This window comes from Myotis lucifugus, unplaced genomic scaffold, assembly GCF_000147115.1.
Source record: "Myotis lucifugus unplaced genomic scaffold, Myoluc2.0 scaffold_41, whole genome shotgun sequence".
Lineage (NCBI taxonomy): Eukaryota > Metazoa > Chordata > Mammalia > Chiroptera > Vespertilionidae > Myotis > Myotis lucifugus.
Genome location: NW_005871089.1, coordinates 4,993,690 through 5,010,584, shown reverse-complemented (window position 1 = coordinate 5,010,584; position 16,895 = coordinate 4,993,690). Strand labels below are relative to the sequence as shown.

Genomic DNA, 16,895 nt, shown 5'->3' with positions numbered 1-16,895 from the left:
AAAAATTGGAACCCCAATTTTTGGTAGAAATGTAGAATGAATGGTACAGCCACTATGGAAAATTGCAGGGCAGTTCCTCAACAAATTAAAAATAGAATTACCATATAATCCACCAATCCACTTATAGGTAAATTTTATGTTACGTGTATTTTGTCACCATTAAAAAACTTTTTTTTTTTAAGTTGCAAAGATCCTGCTCTACCTTTCATGTCTGGCTCTACAGGCTGCTGGTCAGTAAAAGACCTTTCCCTTTGGACCGTGAACTCCTCAAAGGCAGCGTTTGTTCCTCTTTGCCTCCATTCTACCCTCCCTGACACCCACCCCCAACATTAACAAAGCAGAGGACACATGAGGCTCAGTAAGAAAAAAAATATCATGATGACTGATTTATAAATGTTTCATAGCTTTAAAATTTTTTATTTTTTTCATTAAAGTATTGTAACATCATTGCAAAAAAAGTCTATGAGAAACAAAAGAGGGAGATGCCCGAGCTACCCCGCTCCCCCAGAAGTCCTAGTTAAACCTGTGGGCATGTTTTGTCACCTCTGCCTAAGCATACCGTTGTAATAAAAGTTAACCAACAGTTTCAGGAGGGATGAGTGTTGGCACCAGAGGCCCAGACAGGGACGTGGATCTAGGAGTTGCCTTCCTCCTGGGTGATGGACCTGAGTCTCCTGGAACAAACCAGACCTGCCTGCCTCATTGGAGCTGCCTCGCTCGTCTTTTGCACTCACAGTGTTACTCCCTTCCTTTCTCCCAGCTCCACCTGCCTACCTACCCCCTCCTCTAGCCTATTACTTAAAGACCACAAGAGGCTCTGCAAAAAAGAGCATTCTTCTCATGCTCCAAGTTCAAACTACTTAGTAGTGGGTAGTGAGATGTCACCTCAAGATAAAGACACGGCAAAATGCCTAGACCTTACACGGACAGTATGGGCTTTCTTGCTGTTCATCAACTAGCAACTGGCACCTGGAAGACAGCTGAGATCTGTGGGCCCAGGGCACTTTCCACTATTATTCATATGCTTTCTTTGGGGACATTATCCTAGCACTGTATGTAATACAAAACAACCTAAATATACATCAACAGAGAACTGGCTGAATAAAGCCTGCTATAGTCAGTGGTCCACCATGCAAGTGCAAAAAGGCACCAGGAAAGAATATTTGATGAGGTGAAAAAGCCTGAGGCACAATGCTATATATACATGGTACTATGCTATCTATGTGCAAAAAGAGAATGGAAAAAGCAAATATCTATAATTGTTTTTACTTATAATTACATAAAGAAATTCTGGAAGGAAATGTAATGTTAAAAAAAGATAGGTATGTGAGCATAAGAACTGACAGATGGGGGGCAAAGATGGGAGTGAGACATTTCTCTCTCTGTTTTTATTTCTGACCATATGATTATATTTCCTATCCAACAATTAAAATGTCTTTTTTTTTCCTCTGGTCACTTTCGGAGCTATGTACAGTATATAGGGATGTGATACCCAAGGCAGGAGTTGGCTTCTAGTCCCGCCCCAGGTCAGCATGAGGCCTCCGGTTAAGCCACACCCTCTCTCTGGATATTAGCTTCATCTTCTGTAAAAGGGGGGTTTAGACTCTATGCTCTCTCCTAGCTATAAAATACTCATATCTAAAAGTCCTACCTCCTCCAGGAAGCCTTTCCCGATTGCCTTAGCCTTCACCATTCTCCCTCTCCTATGGGCCATGCTATAGTAAAGCAAATCCAGGAAGGCTTGCCACCCTGACCACCCACACCAGAAGACCTGCTTTTCATGGATGTCTGATCAGTTCTGGACAGGCAGGCACACGCAAACCTGGATAAGCAGGATGGGGAGGAGACCAGATACCTGGTTCAGGAAGGAACCGAGGAAATGGATCCTGGTGGAGAGTGCCATGCATGCAAGCACCCAAGAGGGCAAGTCAAAGGGGCGCCATTGCATTTTTACCCAGGGAAACACTCTAAGTCAGAGCAGTCCAGAGATGGGAGTGACAGCCTTCAAGAATGAGTGAGCTTCCTGTCCTTAAGGGTGTGTGCATGAAAGCTGAACGGTGACAGGTCAGGGGCACTGCAAAGGGAACGCAAACATTAGAGGAGGAATGGTTAGCTTCCAACTCTTGAGAAACTATGGTTCGTGGATATATGCTGACCCTGAAATCATACCACTCGACCCCAGGCTGCTGGATGGCCTCATTCTCCATTTCTTTCCAAGAACCATGTGTGGGGGAAGAAGAGGGAAAGGTCCCCATGCTGAAAAGACTCAAATATCCAGGATGGGGTGCAGGGAAGGGAGAGGTCATCAGGAGTGCCCATCAGTGATCACCTCCTTTGTCTTCTGTCCACTCCTAAGGCTTAACTGCTCCTGAACCCATCAAGAGCTCATGTCCCACCAAGAGCTACTGTGGCATTTAGGAACCCAGAGAAAGCCACCAATCCTCTCTCCCACTGAAAACTCCAGTCCAGCCACTTGCTGTTCATTTTCCAGGTATTCTCCTTACTCTATCACCTGCAGATACAGGGACAAAACTCGGTTTCCTTTCTGACATAGGGGAACTCTCAACCTGCCTGACCTTCTGGACTGTACCGCCTCCCTGCCAGACCTCAAACCCATCTCACCAGATCAACGTCAGAAGGCTCCCTGGGAGTGCTGGTCTCCTCTGGGTTGGCTCTCCTGGGTAGAGCTGCATCTGCAGAATACAGAGAAGGTCATAGAAGGCTAGGGACACTCCCAGTGAGAGGGCTCCTGGCCTGGGACAGTAAAAGAGGGAAGGGGGGGAATGTGCCTACTGCTTTTCTTGGATACCCATGCTCCAGGGCCTCTCACAACACTGGGGCACTCCATGGAGGGGCGAAGAGTTGGAAGGAAAGCTCCCTGACTGCAGTGGGCATGAACCCGGCCAGAGGGAGAAAGGGGTGGCATTAGCATCAGTGAGCACTTGCCTTTGGCCCCAAACAAGTACACCTCTCTCCACCTCTAGGCCAACACCAAAGCAATATGTGTACAATGCTAAAGGTGCTACTGCTTGCTGTCTTCTCCATGATACTTCTGACCTGAAGTCTGGGTTTTATTAAATCTAGTCTAAATCTCTCATGCTTTGGATTAAAATATGTAACTCCTTTCTTTGTCACTGCCCAGTTACAACCCCCAAGGCAAGCTGTCTAAACGTCTGTGGGGTCATTTCCTGTATACGGGGTAACATTAACCGCATTGATGGAGAAGGCACAAGTCCGTGCCCACTCTAGACTTTACTTTTATGAGCCCATATCCATCAACTCCAAGGGCAGGAAGGAGTGAGCCCTTTCTCACTGACACCCGCCCTAAGGCCTTCAGATTCTTAGCTGCCCTCCCCTTTTTCATACCAGCTGTGCAGAGCTCAGATTCCACCCCAGAGATTTGCTCAAAAAGCCATGAAAGCCTCCTCGCCCTGGAGGCCCCCGCACATCCCACCCCTTGAAAGCTTCTTCAAAGTGCCCCGCCGTATCCAGCTCTTGGCCTGAATTCGGACTGCAGAGCCAGTCTCTGTCTCCGGCTATGTGATATGCCCCCATTTTGTCTCCCAGTTGGATTGGACAACTTGAGGTGAGGAACTGGTCTGCTCTTTTCCACCTCCCAAGTACCCAATACCAGGCAGGGCCCACAAAGTGGCAGCTGGTCCAGATGGCAGGCCATTCTGGTGGCAAATAATCTCCACTGAGCCATAGTGTTCTTTGGGGTAAGCACCCAGCCACCCCAGGGGGTTTTCCCAGTCTACATCTGCGTGACCTCATATTCCAATTGACTTCTCTGTCGCTGAACACAGGTGGCTTAAGAGAATCTCCTGGAGTGGTCGGTCCCTCTGGGTCTAGTTCTCAGCATTGTAGTTTCTTAACTTCCCCAAGGGTCACAAGATCACAGCTAATTCACAGGGTCTTGTACATTAGTAAAACATGACCCCTCTGAGTGGCTGCAGCCCCAAGTCAGGGGCTCCTTTCCACCTTATCCTGCGTCCTGGAACCTACGATGTGGTCAAACCCAAGAGACAATAAAAAAGCCCGTTTCCCTTTCCGTCACAGGAAATGATCTTTCCTGCCCCGCCTTCCTCAGGGAGCAGCAAGGCACAAACCCTAAATGGTAAACAGGCCAGCTTACCTGTCCCCTTGGTGATGCAAGAGACAAGGTCCTGCAGGCGCTCCTTGAATTCTTCGAAGCCATCAGTGCGCACAGCGGCGTGCAGTCTCTGGGGCTCCTCTTGGCGCAGGCGGCGGAGCGCCTCTCGCAGGAAGCCGTGCATGTCCAGCACCTCCTGGTCCGAGGCATAGCGCTTCATCCTCTGTACGAGCACGCTGCCCGTGCGGATGCGCTGCAGCACAGCATCCAGTTGGCCCAACTGGCCCGCGATCTTCTTGTACTCGCTCTGATACCGCGCGTTCACTGCCTCCAGCAGCTCCTTTTCCTGTGCCAGCACATGGGCTACTAGCTGGCTTACACGTGCGCGGATAAGCTCCTCCAGGTTGGTGCGCACGCGCCCCAGCTGGCTAACAGCTGACCGCATCTGTGCCTGTGCCATGCCGAAGGCGCTGTCCTGCTCCTGCAATGCCTGCGTCATGGTGTCCAGCTCCTCCTGCCGCTGCTGGATCTCTGCGGTGATGTCGCACTTGAGGTCACTGTGACCGCTGTCCAGGAGCGCACAAGTGCAGCACAGCGGCTTGGAGCAGCCTCGGCAGTAGATGCTGCGGACGTAAAAAGCAGGCCTGATTTAGGGCTCTCCTGCTCCCCCCTTTTTTTATTCATTCCTCTTAAAAATATGACAAATTTTGAATCATGGTTTGTTTCCAGGTTTGTGCTTTCCCCAATTCAGTGTTTGTTGTTATGGTGGTAGTATCCAAACTACCAATAAAACATTAGAATATGGAAGTTACTAAAGTAACAGTGGCTAGTAGTCTCCATCCAGGAAACAATGCAAAGACATTTTTAAAACATCAATCATCTCTTCCCACCACTTCTGAATTTCCTTTCCCCACAGTCTGAGGTAACCAGGTAACCATCCTGGGTACATCCTTTCACACCTCTCTCCATTCAAACAAACCACTTTACACAAATATCCAGACTATGCAGCTGCTTGCAGGATCCTAAGGACTTGATACATTTCATCCCACTTCATCCTTGCTAGATCTAGCCAGTTAGGGGAGAATGATTGTTATCCTCATTTCACAGATGAAGAAAATTAGACATTCAGAGGTTTAAAAGTTGGCTCAAATAAATACAGCAATTTTGGGGGGTTGATACTTGTGCTCTAAAAAATGAGATCATGCATAACTTTCTCCTCTAATTTAACTTTCATTTAGGATATTATTCTGGGTTTTTTAAGTATAGAGCTAATGTATTTTCTTTAATAGCTCATTATATTCCAGATGGACTACAACTGATTCAGTCATTCTCCTGTTAACAGACATAACAATGACTTCCTGTTTATGCATTTTTTTCTTTTCCTCTTTCTTTTTCTTTTTGGCCAATATGGACAATACTTTATGTAGCCTAATGCATGGATGCTTTTGCTTCTATGAAATAGATGACCAAAAAAAGTATTGCTAGATCAAGGAATGTGTATATTTTTTTAATAGATTTCAGCTAGCAGATAATTATATAGCATTTACCATGTGTCAGACACAATCATAAATGATAAAATATTAACTCATTTAATCCTCCCAAAATCCTATGGGGCAGAAACTATTATGCCCATTTTAAGGATGTGGAAACTGAACAAGAGGTAAAAAAACAACTTGTCCAAGGTCATACAATTAGTAAGTGGTAAGATGCAAACTGTGGTAGGCAGAATAATGGCCCCCATCTGTGTACCAATTCCCAGAACCTGTGAATATGGTAGCTTACATGGCATAAAGGGCTTTGCAAGTATGATTACATTTAGAATCTTAAGATGGGGAGATCATCCTGGATTATCAGGATGGTCCCAATGTGATCACAGAGGCCTTATAAAGGAAAGGGAAGAGGCAAGAGAGTGAAAGAAGGGAGAAGTGATCATAGAAGCAGAGGTCAAAGTGATACTATCCTGCTGGCTTTGAAGATGTAAGGGGGTGGGTCATGAATCAAGGAATGCAGGCAGTCTCTAGAACAGGGGTGGGGAACCTTTTTTCTGCCAAGGGCCATTTAGATATTTATAACATCATTCTTGGGCCATACAAAATTATCAGCTTGAAAATTAGCCTGCTACAGGTGGTCAAACATTAAATTCACCCCTAATGCCTCGGCAGGGCCAGACCAAATGATTTCGAGGGCCTCATACAGTCCATGGGCCAGACGTTCCCCACCCCTACTTTAGAAGGAAGACAACTCTACTGACATCTTGATTTCATCTCAATGAGACCCAATTCAGACTTCTAATCTCCAGATATACACAATAATAAACTTGTATTGTTTTAAGCCCATAAGTTTGTGGTAATTTGTTACAGCAGCAATAGCAAACTAATATAAAAACACAAGCAGTCTGGCTCAGAGTCCATGCTCTTAACCATTGCAACACTGCTTCATATATTACCAGGAAAAATATTGTTATTTACTTTCCCAGAAATATTGTTACTCTAACCGGCAATGAAAATACATTAGCCCACCTAAGGCCAGGAGAAAGGCTCTTAGCCGGGGCCATTTTGGCCTCAATTACTGAGATTAACTTGTCCTAGAACTGACAACAGAAAGCCTGATAGTCTGCCTGACTCCAAAATCAGAGCACTAGGCACTGGTCCTCAGCGTTGCTGGCTCTCAACCTTCCAAAGTCACCCAAGAAGGTAAAGTCTCAGGGCTTGATCCTCTTGTTTGTAGTTCCTTGCTATTTATCACTTTGAATATTTCTTGCCACTCCCTTCTGGCCTGCAAAATTTCTGTTGAGAACTCAGCTGACAGTCATATGGGTGCTCCCCTGTAGGTAACTAACTGCTTTTCTCTTGATGCTTTTAAGATGATCTCTTTGTCTTTAACCCTTGGCATTTTAATTATGATGTCTCTTGGTGTGGGCCTCCTTGGATTCCTCTTGTTTGGAGTTCTCTGCACTTCCTGGACTTGTAAGTCTATTTCTTTCACCAGGTAGGGGAAGTTTTCTGTCATTATTTCTTCAAATAGGTTTTCAATATCTTTCTCCCTTTCTTCTTCCTCTGGCACCCCCCTAAAGCAAATTGTTGGTACACTTGAAGTTGTCCCAGAAGCTACTTATACCATCTTCATATTTTTGGATTCTTTTTGCTCTTCTGATTGGGATTTTTTTCTCCCTCATATTCCAAATCACTGATTTGATTCTCAGAATCCTCTACTCTACTATTGAATCCCTGTAAATTATTTTTTATTTCAGTTACTGTATTAATTTCTGACTGGTCCTTTTCCATGTCTTTGACATTCTCACTAAGATCCTTGAAAGTCTCATTAAGATCCTTATAACCATGGTTTTGAACTCTGTATCCAGTAGTTTGTTTGCTTCCATTTCTTTCATTTTTGATATGTTTCTTTGTCTCTGCATTTTGGCTGTTTCCCTGTGTTTGTTTTTATGTACTAGGTAGAGCTGCTATGTCTCCTGGGATTGGCAGAATGTAGTATGTGTCCTGTAGGGCCTAGTGACTCAGCATCCCCAATCACCTGAGTTGAGCACTCTAAGTGCACCCCTGTGTGGGCTGTGTGCATAGTCTTGTAGTTGAACCTTGATTGCTGTTGGTGTAACTGGGAGGAGTTGACCTCTAGGCCAATTGGCTGTGAGGACCAGCTGCAACTATAGTGGGAGAGATGCTGTGCAGAAAACACCCCTATGGAGCAGGACTTGCTTCAGTGGGGCTTTGGTGCTCACTGAATCTGCTTCTTGTGTGTGTCGCTTGTGGATGTGTAGAGTTGTAATCTGCTATGGTCTGAGGCTGTATACTGGGTGCACTGGCTTTAGGACCTCCAGGGAGGTGCAAAGTCAGCCACTGCTTGGGCCACCTGGCAGGAGCTACAGAGAGATCTGCGGACAGCTGTTATTTGCTACTTGTATTGGGCTTGGAGGCCCAGCTGTGAAGCAAGGCAGGCTGATGCTAGTGTCAGGTCTTGGGCCTTTTATTGACAGGTTTGGGGCATGCTGTCACCAGCTGCAGCTTGTCTGAGAGATTTTAGCAAAAGTTTACAAATGAGATTTTGAAACTTAACCAACTGATTCTAAATTTTACATGATGGAATAAATGGATCAAACAGGTAAGAAATTTCTGAAAAATCCGTGTAAGGAAGGGGAATTTTCTCTGCTAGATAACACATTATAGAACTTTCATTATTAAAAGTGTGGAACTAGTCCTATAACACATTCTAGAACTTTCATTATTAAATTCAAGAGAAAGATCAGCAGAACAGACCAGATAGCCCTGAAATAGGCTCTGACATCTACAAGAATATTTTATACAATGAAGAAAGCATGCCAAACTAATGGCTATTAAAGGGGTTTTCAATAATTGGAATCAGGGGGAAATGGCTGGTATGGTGGGGGGGCGGATCAAGTTAGAGCTTTGCTTTATACACACTCCAAGATACATTTCTGATGACTCACATAATTAAATGTGAAGATGCTTCCATAGATATACTATAGTTGACTAACTATTCTCATAATAGTAAAGACCTTATAACCACAAAAGAAATGGAAGAAGTCATACAATCAACAGATGCAACTATCTAAGAACTCAAAACTGTATATTTTTTGGAAAGATATTCACGGCATCCTATAGTAAGAAAAGCAAGTTAAGGGACATAAGAGTTATTTATTTTGTTTTAGATGATTACAGAGATAGCAGTAAGGAAAAGAAAAGGTGTATATTGATAAGAGTTACCTCTTTATCTTTTCACCTATTTAGATTTTCCAAAAGTTTCCAAAGTTAATTTCAGGCAAAGGAATTTGGATTTTAAATAGGAGTCAATGGGGAACCCTTGAAGAATATCCACTCTAGGAATTACCACAAAGCTTTCTCCTCTTCCCTGAGATGTACTGTTTCACTTACCCTTTTATGGCTGTACAGTGAATTGACTACATTGTTAATATTTTACATGAAACCCCAACATGTTTCCTGTCTTCCCACCCTAAAGCTGCCTCTGTCTAAACTGTCATGCCAGAGGCCACCTGAAAGCATAAGGGTTTGAGTTCTGGTGGAGGATAGACTCCTGAATTTGAGCTCTTTCAATTCCTAGCTAAGAGGCCTTGAGTAAATTACTGTCTCTGAGTCTTAAGTTGCCCATCCATAAAATCAGGATAAAGATGCCTCTCTCGCCCTAACCAGTTTGGCTCAGTGGATAGAGCGTCGGCCTGTGGATTGAAGGGTCCCAGGTTCAATTCCGGTCAAGGGCATGTACCTTGGTTGCAGGCACATCCCCAGTAGGGGGTGTGCAAGAGGCAGCTGATCGATGTTTCTCTCATTGATGTTTCTAGCTCTCTATCCTTCTCCCTTCCTCTCTGTAAAAAATCAATAAAATATATTTGGAAAAAAAAAGATGCCTCTCTTATAGACTTGTTTCAAGGACAAAGATAGGCTGGTGTATGTGAGGTGACCAGCATGATGCCAGGTACACATGGGTCATTCTGGAGCCATTAAAAAGGAGGGGGCATTAACTACACATATACACATGGGTAGCCCCACTGTTGGTGGGTGAACCTCTCAACCTCAGACAGTAAGGAAACGTCACCACTAAGTGGGGTCCCTGGGCTGTCCCCTTCCCAGTATGGACAAGCCACCCCAGTCCAGCCGCACCTCCTGCTGGGACCAGAGCAGGAGGCTACTTCTGTTGTTCTAGGAAATAGGGTATCTCAGAAACGCAGGAAGCAAAAGCCCTACAAAAATAGGATTAATGGAGGACAGCCAGCCCAGAGTAGGACTTCAGGGCAGGGCCTGGCTTGCCTGAACAGCAACTGAAAAACTCCCCACTTCACCACCTCTATGCGCCCCCTCACAAGAGTGGACTGGGAGCTTTCACTTTGGAGAAGTAGCAAAAGGAGCAGCCTCCTTTGGAAACTCAAATAATTAGCTAGAGGGCAGTTAAAGGGACCCATCAGTCATTTACACTGTTGTATGGAATGCATTTAATCAGACTGGTTTCCTGCTATGCCCTGGTGACACAGTGGAGGAAATAAGACTTCTGAAGTCAGGAGAGGAGATAGGTAATTATAGAGCCTGGGATACCTGTAGAGAGTGAAAGCATTATTCCTATGGCCCTCCCTCTTCCAACTATTCATTGGTTGAGAAGAAGGTGACTGAGATGGGAGAATCTGCGGGCTCTGAGAGGAAGATACTAAAGATACTAGTTAAGATACTAGTTAAGAGAAGCAGCAAGGAAAGGTGAATGGAAGAAACCTCATCTGTTTCACACTGTTGTCTTATGCTGGCTCCACATCTATGAATGAGGACAAGAAAATTTGTGCTTTTTCTTCCTTAGTCTTTCTATGTGGGTCCCTGCTCCCAAGACATAGGGCTAGTATATCCATGGTATACAATGTTCTGTTAGGCCACATAACTCATTCAGCAGGTAGCAGATGCACTGCTGTGTGGTACCCCTGCCCCTCCTGCCCTCTTTATGGCAGTGAGTGGCACTATCTACAACTCAAAGGTCACTCAAGCCAGAGACCAGGGGGAATTCCAGATTCCTCCCTGTCCTCTGTTGCTTCAGCAAGTACTCATCATTGACTCGTTGATTCTATCTTCATTTACTGAGTACCAACGACTAGTATGTGCGGGTGTGGGGATAGGATATAAAGGTCACTAAGGCAGAATCTGGTTCTAAATGAATTCCTGGTGCTACTGCCTTGTTCTTGCCCCAATAGGGCTTATCTCCTTTGGCACTGTTCCCCAATAGGCCTCACTGCCTCTGGTCTCTCTAATCAACCCTTCCCAGTGCCACCAAGATGATATTTCTAAAATGTGATTATTGTCATATGCTGAGGAGACGGCAATGATGCACCTCAGAAGTACAGTTGGAAGAGTATCAAGTGCAAGACATTTTTAAAGAATCATGTAAGTTATATGTTCATAAAGGAGATTCACTTTTGGGAACAGTTAGGTCACTTGGGGAAATTTATTGAGTTTAGGTCACTTGGGGAAATTTATTGAGTTTTGTAAATGCACTACAATTATATTAGTGAACATTAATGCAACATGAATTTACATGCCAGTAAATGTTACAAGACAGTAAGACAAAGTTTATCACATAGATAAGTACAGTGATTATCAAGCTATTTAAACTTGATCTAATTTCAGGAAATGAAATGGCAAGAAATAGAAATAGCTAAAACAATCAATTAATTAAAACCACAAATAAGAAAAATGGTACTTAATAATTAAGGTAACAATAATTTCATACAATATGAGTTAAATAATATGGTATAAACAGGCAGTTCTTCTCTTTAGTCATGCCAATCTCGAAATACCCCACCAACTCTAACAGCTTTGGCAGGATAAATCCAAATTATAAAATATGCCAAAACAGGAATTTGTTAGAAAATTAAATGACTAAAGTTAATAATTAAATGTTAATAGAATCTGGTGACATAGAAACAGGTAGTGAATTTTATGTGACACAAACAATTTTGATATTCTCAAGTACCTGATAACAATGTGTGTACAATGATTTTATGTAGCTTTGAATGTATACTGTCGTTTTGCTCTTCATTACTCATTCAATAGTCATTAAGTAAGTTCCCCCAAATTGTAGTAATACTGTTCAGATTAGTAATCTGAAAAAAACTTAAAATAATAAATTAAAAATTGTAATACTAATGGTAATAGAGCAAAAAGAGGAAAATAAGGAGGAAGTGAGAGATGTAAGAAAACTTCACTGAAATAAACAGAATTATTAGATTGAAGGAGCATGCCAGATCCCAGAATAATTTGATACAAAATGCTCAACACCAAGACAGCTTGGTTAAATTAATAAACTTCAAGAATGAAAAAGATCTCTAGGCATTAAGACTGAAAAAGCAAATATATTGGTCCTCATGAACAGTTGATGTTGGAAGACAATGCAGCCAAGTCTACAAAGTTCTAAAAGAAAACGTGTGATGCAGGGATAGTATTAGACTCAGGCAAGATGTCATTCAAGTATAAGAGCCACCAACAGACATCCTCAACACCAAGAGACTAGGAATTCAGAACACAGACGTCCTTCTGGGAAGAAAAACTGTTGATTGACAACATGCATCCAACCATGAAAAGTGATGTCAAAGTAAAAGGAGCAGTGCTGTCCATTGGAACAATTGTGACATGGAACCAAGGCTGGATACATGGCAGGGGACCACCCGACCTTTCACAGCAGGGGCTCAGTCACTACTGTCTGAAATGGAAGCATTTCATTAAAAGCACTTAATGTCTTAATAATTGTTTTACTTAACCTTTTTTTAAATATATATTTTATTGATTTTCTACAGAGAGGAAGGGAGAGGGATAGAGAGTTAGAAACATCGATGAGAGAGAAACAACGATCAGCTGCCTCCTGCACACCCCCTACTGGGTATGTGCCTGCAACCAAGGTACATGCCCTTGACTGGAATCGAACCTGGGACCCTTGAGTCTGCAGGCTGACACTCTATCCATTGAGCCAAACCAGTGAGGGCTGTTTTACTTAATCTTAAAGAGATCTTTTAGGAAAACATTTTAGGATAAAGAAATATTCTTTGAAGCTTAGCAGGTCCAATTTTACTTCAGTTCCTTTTCCTTTCATTAATGTAAAGGAAAATAAATTTTAATACTGCTTGAATAGTGTGCTTCCTCTTAATAATCTAATTCTAAGGGAAATACACTCTAAGTTCTAAACAAGTGACTTATAGAATCCCTTTTTGCAACTCCGCCCTGTTGTTAGTTGATGAGTGCCTGAATGCAGAGGCCAGCAGCAGCAGGAAAGGAGCACCGTCTGCAGACAGGTGATCCGGCATCCCGTGTGGCCCTGCCATGGGCAAGCCCTCCTGTTTGGGTTAGCTCCCATGAATGCTCTCACCTCTTGCCTCATTTATACAAGGATAACAGTTTTCTCTTCCTCAAAAATCTCATGTGATACAAACAATTTACATGCCAGTAAATGTTACTGGCAGGAGAATGTGGGACTTAAGGTAACAGCACAAGAAAAATATCTCAAAAGATAGGACAGTGCTCTATTGTGTTAACAAGAGGTTGAATCCAACCAGACTGTCCATTCTCTGACCAGGTTGGAAAAGGGAAGCTTCCTATTGGAAAGGGGCTGCCCAGGCACCGAAGGGTCAGGGAGCTTCACTTGAGGCTGGCAGCAGACCTGTTCTGCACTTTAGTTTCTGCTCCACTGCATTCCACACACCTGGAATCTTTCCTCTTCTTTGCTTTCACTTGCGGTGGTTGCTGGACATTTGACATGTGAAGGACACACTCCTCTTTCTTTTTGTACCATGCAGAACTGGACTTCACCTTTAGGGAGCCCCACACTCCCCATTCTCAGCCCGTGAGGGAAAAGATTCTTATTCTCTGACACTGGATTTGAGGCTGAGGTTGTGTAACCTTTGGAGCTGCTGCAATCATTTGGCAGCCAAGAAGGATGGAGCTGAGCTGGAGGAAATCCATGTCACAAGAAAAAAAACAAAGAAAATAGGTCCCAGTGACACAATTTCAATATCTAGTAAGATTAGGCCAGAGGCCAGCTCTACACCTATTCACTTTCTTAAGTCATTCACTCATTTTTTGCTCAAGCCACTAACTAAACATGTGCCACTAATTTATACATTTGTTTTAGTTGAAACTAATACACACAAACCTTTAAGGTCAAGGTACAGCTCAAATGTCAACTCTTTCAACCTCCCAATTAAACATAACTTTCCCCTCCTTAAAACTGCCTCTGCACTTTATCTGACCGTGTCTTCCAATACGTACACACAGAGCACAGGGCTGTGTGTACCCACAACTTACTGTAGACAGAAACCCTCCATAGATCTAGACTTCCAAGACAGGGATTCTTATTCTCCCAGCAACAGTTATCACAGTGTCAGGCATGAAATAAAAGTTCAATAAAAGATTGTTCAATGGCTGGCTGGATGGATGGATGTGGTTCCAGGTAGTTTAATCTTATGAGTTAGAAATCAATGACAAAAGCCTGTTACTTTCCAGTCTTACTGTTAAAAATTCTTGTCAAATGTCTATGGCCTCCATCCCTGAGCAGCAAAGCCTACTCTTTACAGATGGAGAAAGCAGAGATCTTGGCTTGGGTTATTTTAAAATATATTTTTTTATTGATTTTTTACAGAGAGGAAGGGAGAGGGCTAGAGAGTTAGAAACACCGATGAGAGAGAAACATGGATCAGCTGCCTCCTGCACACCCCCTACTGGGGATGTGCCCGAAACCAAGATACATGCCCTTGACCAGAATCGAACCTGGGACCTTTCAGTCTGCAGGCTGACGTTATATCCACTGAGCCAAACTGGTCAGAGCGGGTTACTTTAAATTTTTGCTTCTTTCTCCAAAACATAAAAGGGCACATGGGGGGAAGGGGGGGAGGATCCCTTTTACTCACATATTATTCAACTAAATCTACCTTCGATCTCCCCTACCCCCACCCCATGAAAGGAAAAGCAGCTGTTCCTGGCTCTGAAACCAAGTCTTCTGGGTGAATTCACAGAAAAACTTGAAAGTGGGTCATTTGACAGTGTCCTAACTCCTGGAGCAGCCTTTTATCTGCCCATGGATGCTCTTTTTAGGCCTGCATTCAATCCCAGAGAGATCACCAATCCAATAAGATGCAAATTTACTGATAACTTCACGGAGGGTACCAGGAGAGCACCAGACAGGGAAGGGATGAGAAGCCAGCCAGACACCTAGAATGCAGAGGGCAAGGGTGCTCCTTAGAGTTTGCACCCTTGACTCCTGGATCCCCCCACCTCCACCCTAAGCAGACCCATCAGGATCTGTCTTTTCCATTTTCTCTTTAGCCAGCAGACCTCCCGTTCCTTGCCACAAGCTTTGCCACTGCATGATATATATCCACCTCTGCCCTGGAACCCTTCCCTGGCCTGCCCAGCATGCCTCTCCCCAGCCTGCTGCCAATGATTCCAACTTCCGGTCTTGGGGACTTTTTTCTCAGTTTATGATCTCATCATACCTCCCAAACTTTATTAATCAGTCTTTTGTTTTCTCCACTCAACTGTAATTAAAGCTCTTTCTGGCTACAAGCCTGGTGGCCCTGGATTAATTACCCCACTCAATCTGGTCAAGCTTTGAGATATGACACCCAGACATGGTCTCAGCTCCACCTGCATCCTAGACCCATATTACTCTTGGGTGGGAAGAGTACTCAGCGTCCCTATCACACATGATGGAAAGGGTGGAAGTCACCTTGACCTCTAGGTCAGACAGGCCCTGGCCTTCTCCCCACCCCTTCATCTCTTCACTCTGGCAGATCTCACTCCCACCTGCACCATGACCTCCGTCTCCTAATGGGGCTCACTGTTCCTTGGTTCAGATTCTTTGCTTCAGTTTCTGTTGGGCACACAAATCCAACAGCATGGTGGTAAATCTCCTCAAATTACTTATGGAATGAAGGGAAATATAAATAAGCATGCAGCTAAAGAAGCAAATACTGCTCACCCTGTTCCCAAATTCACCCATTTCAATCACAGTAGCACAGAACAGAGAGGACCTGATCTTTCCACTCTCTGCATTCACACCCATCAGTGGATTTCCAACAGAGTCCCACAGGGTGACATGTACACTTCGTTTTATAAGTCATTCACTGGTAAAACAAGAGTAAATTGCATGAGAAAGGAGCAAGCTGAGAACATTCTATGTCCTGGAAATTATAGGATAGAGCCCTGATTCCTCCAAGCTCATCTTGTCTGACCTCAACCTCTGCTTTAAATGCACACTTCCCCGCCCCCTTATCTAAAGAATTCTTTTTATTTGTGTATCTATATTATAAGCACTGTGTGTTTTACTAATACTCTGCATCCTCCTCCTATTAAATTTGAGTCTCAAACAAATCTCATGGAAGACTTTTCTTTTCCTGCACCAACTCATAACATGGTTTATCTTTGGATAAAGAGCACTGTACAAAAAGGAGGTAACAATAAATGTTAATTAGAGTCTTATGAAGGTCTAAATTCAGCAACCTCTTATTTGCTGTTTCTTTTCTTTTTTTTTTAAATTGAATTTATTGGGGTGACATTGGTTCACAAAACCATACAGGTTTCAAGTGTACAACTCAACAAAACATCATCTGCATATTGTTTTGTGCACACCTTTACCTGCAGTTCCTGAAAGGCAGCAGTCTCCATGCTACCTTGGCCTGCTCCTCCCACCTCCATGCCCTTTCTCCTTCCTTATATGTCAGGCTATGTTGACACCCTCTTGGAGCTGCCTTCCCCAGCAGATTTAGGCTGGACAGGTGGCCTTTTCTGAGATCACTTGCCTTTGTGCCTACCTTCCTCTTTCTTCTGCCCTTAAACTGACTGAGCACACACCAGACAGGGATACTGGCAAGGGAGACTGTAAACTCAAGGGCAGTATAATAAAGGGAATTATCAAAGCACAGAATGACTGACGATGGTGAGTGGGTTTCCTCATAGCACCCTGCAGCCCAGAACGTTAAGAACAGACCTGGTTCCTTCACCAGACTGTGACCTCACGGAGGGCCAGGGCTGTATCTGTTCATACTTATACCCTACTAGTGGCCCAGTGCATGAAATTCATGCGGGTGTGTGTGTGTGTGTGTGTGTGTGTGTGTGTGTGTATGTGTGTGTGTGTGTCCCTCTGCCCAGCCTGCACCCTCTCCAATTGGGGGACGCCTTGGGGGATGTCTGACTGCCGGTTTAGGGCCCGATCTCTGGTGAGCCTAAACCAGGCAGTTGGACATCCCTCTCGCAATCTGGGACCCTGGCTCCTAACTGCTCACCTGCCTGCT

General features: G+C 44.0%; 1 protein-coding gene across 6 annotated transcripts in view; it reads right to left on the bottom strand.

Moving 5' to 3' along the window:
- Nucleotides 1–16,895, bottom strand: part of PML (promyelocytic leukemia) — a 66,197-nt gene that overhangs the window by 37,714 nt on the left and 11,588 nt on the right. For 5 of the 6 annotated variants that reach the window (XM_023753100.1, XM_006087850.3, XM_006087856.3 and 2 more), the window contains exons 3-4: nt 4,136–4,716; nt 2,623–2,693 (exon numbers count right to left, since the gene is read on the bottom strand). In XM_023753100.1, the coding sequence (XP_023608868.1) occupies nt 2,623–2,693; nt 4,136–4,716 (652 nt within the window). Of the gene's footprint in view, nt 1–396; nt 2,075–2,622; nt 2,694–4,135; nt 4,717–16,895 lie in introns of those variants that run through there. The other variant, XM_006087857.3, reaches the window with a different exon arrangement.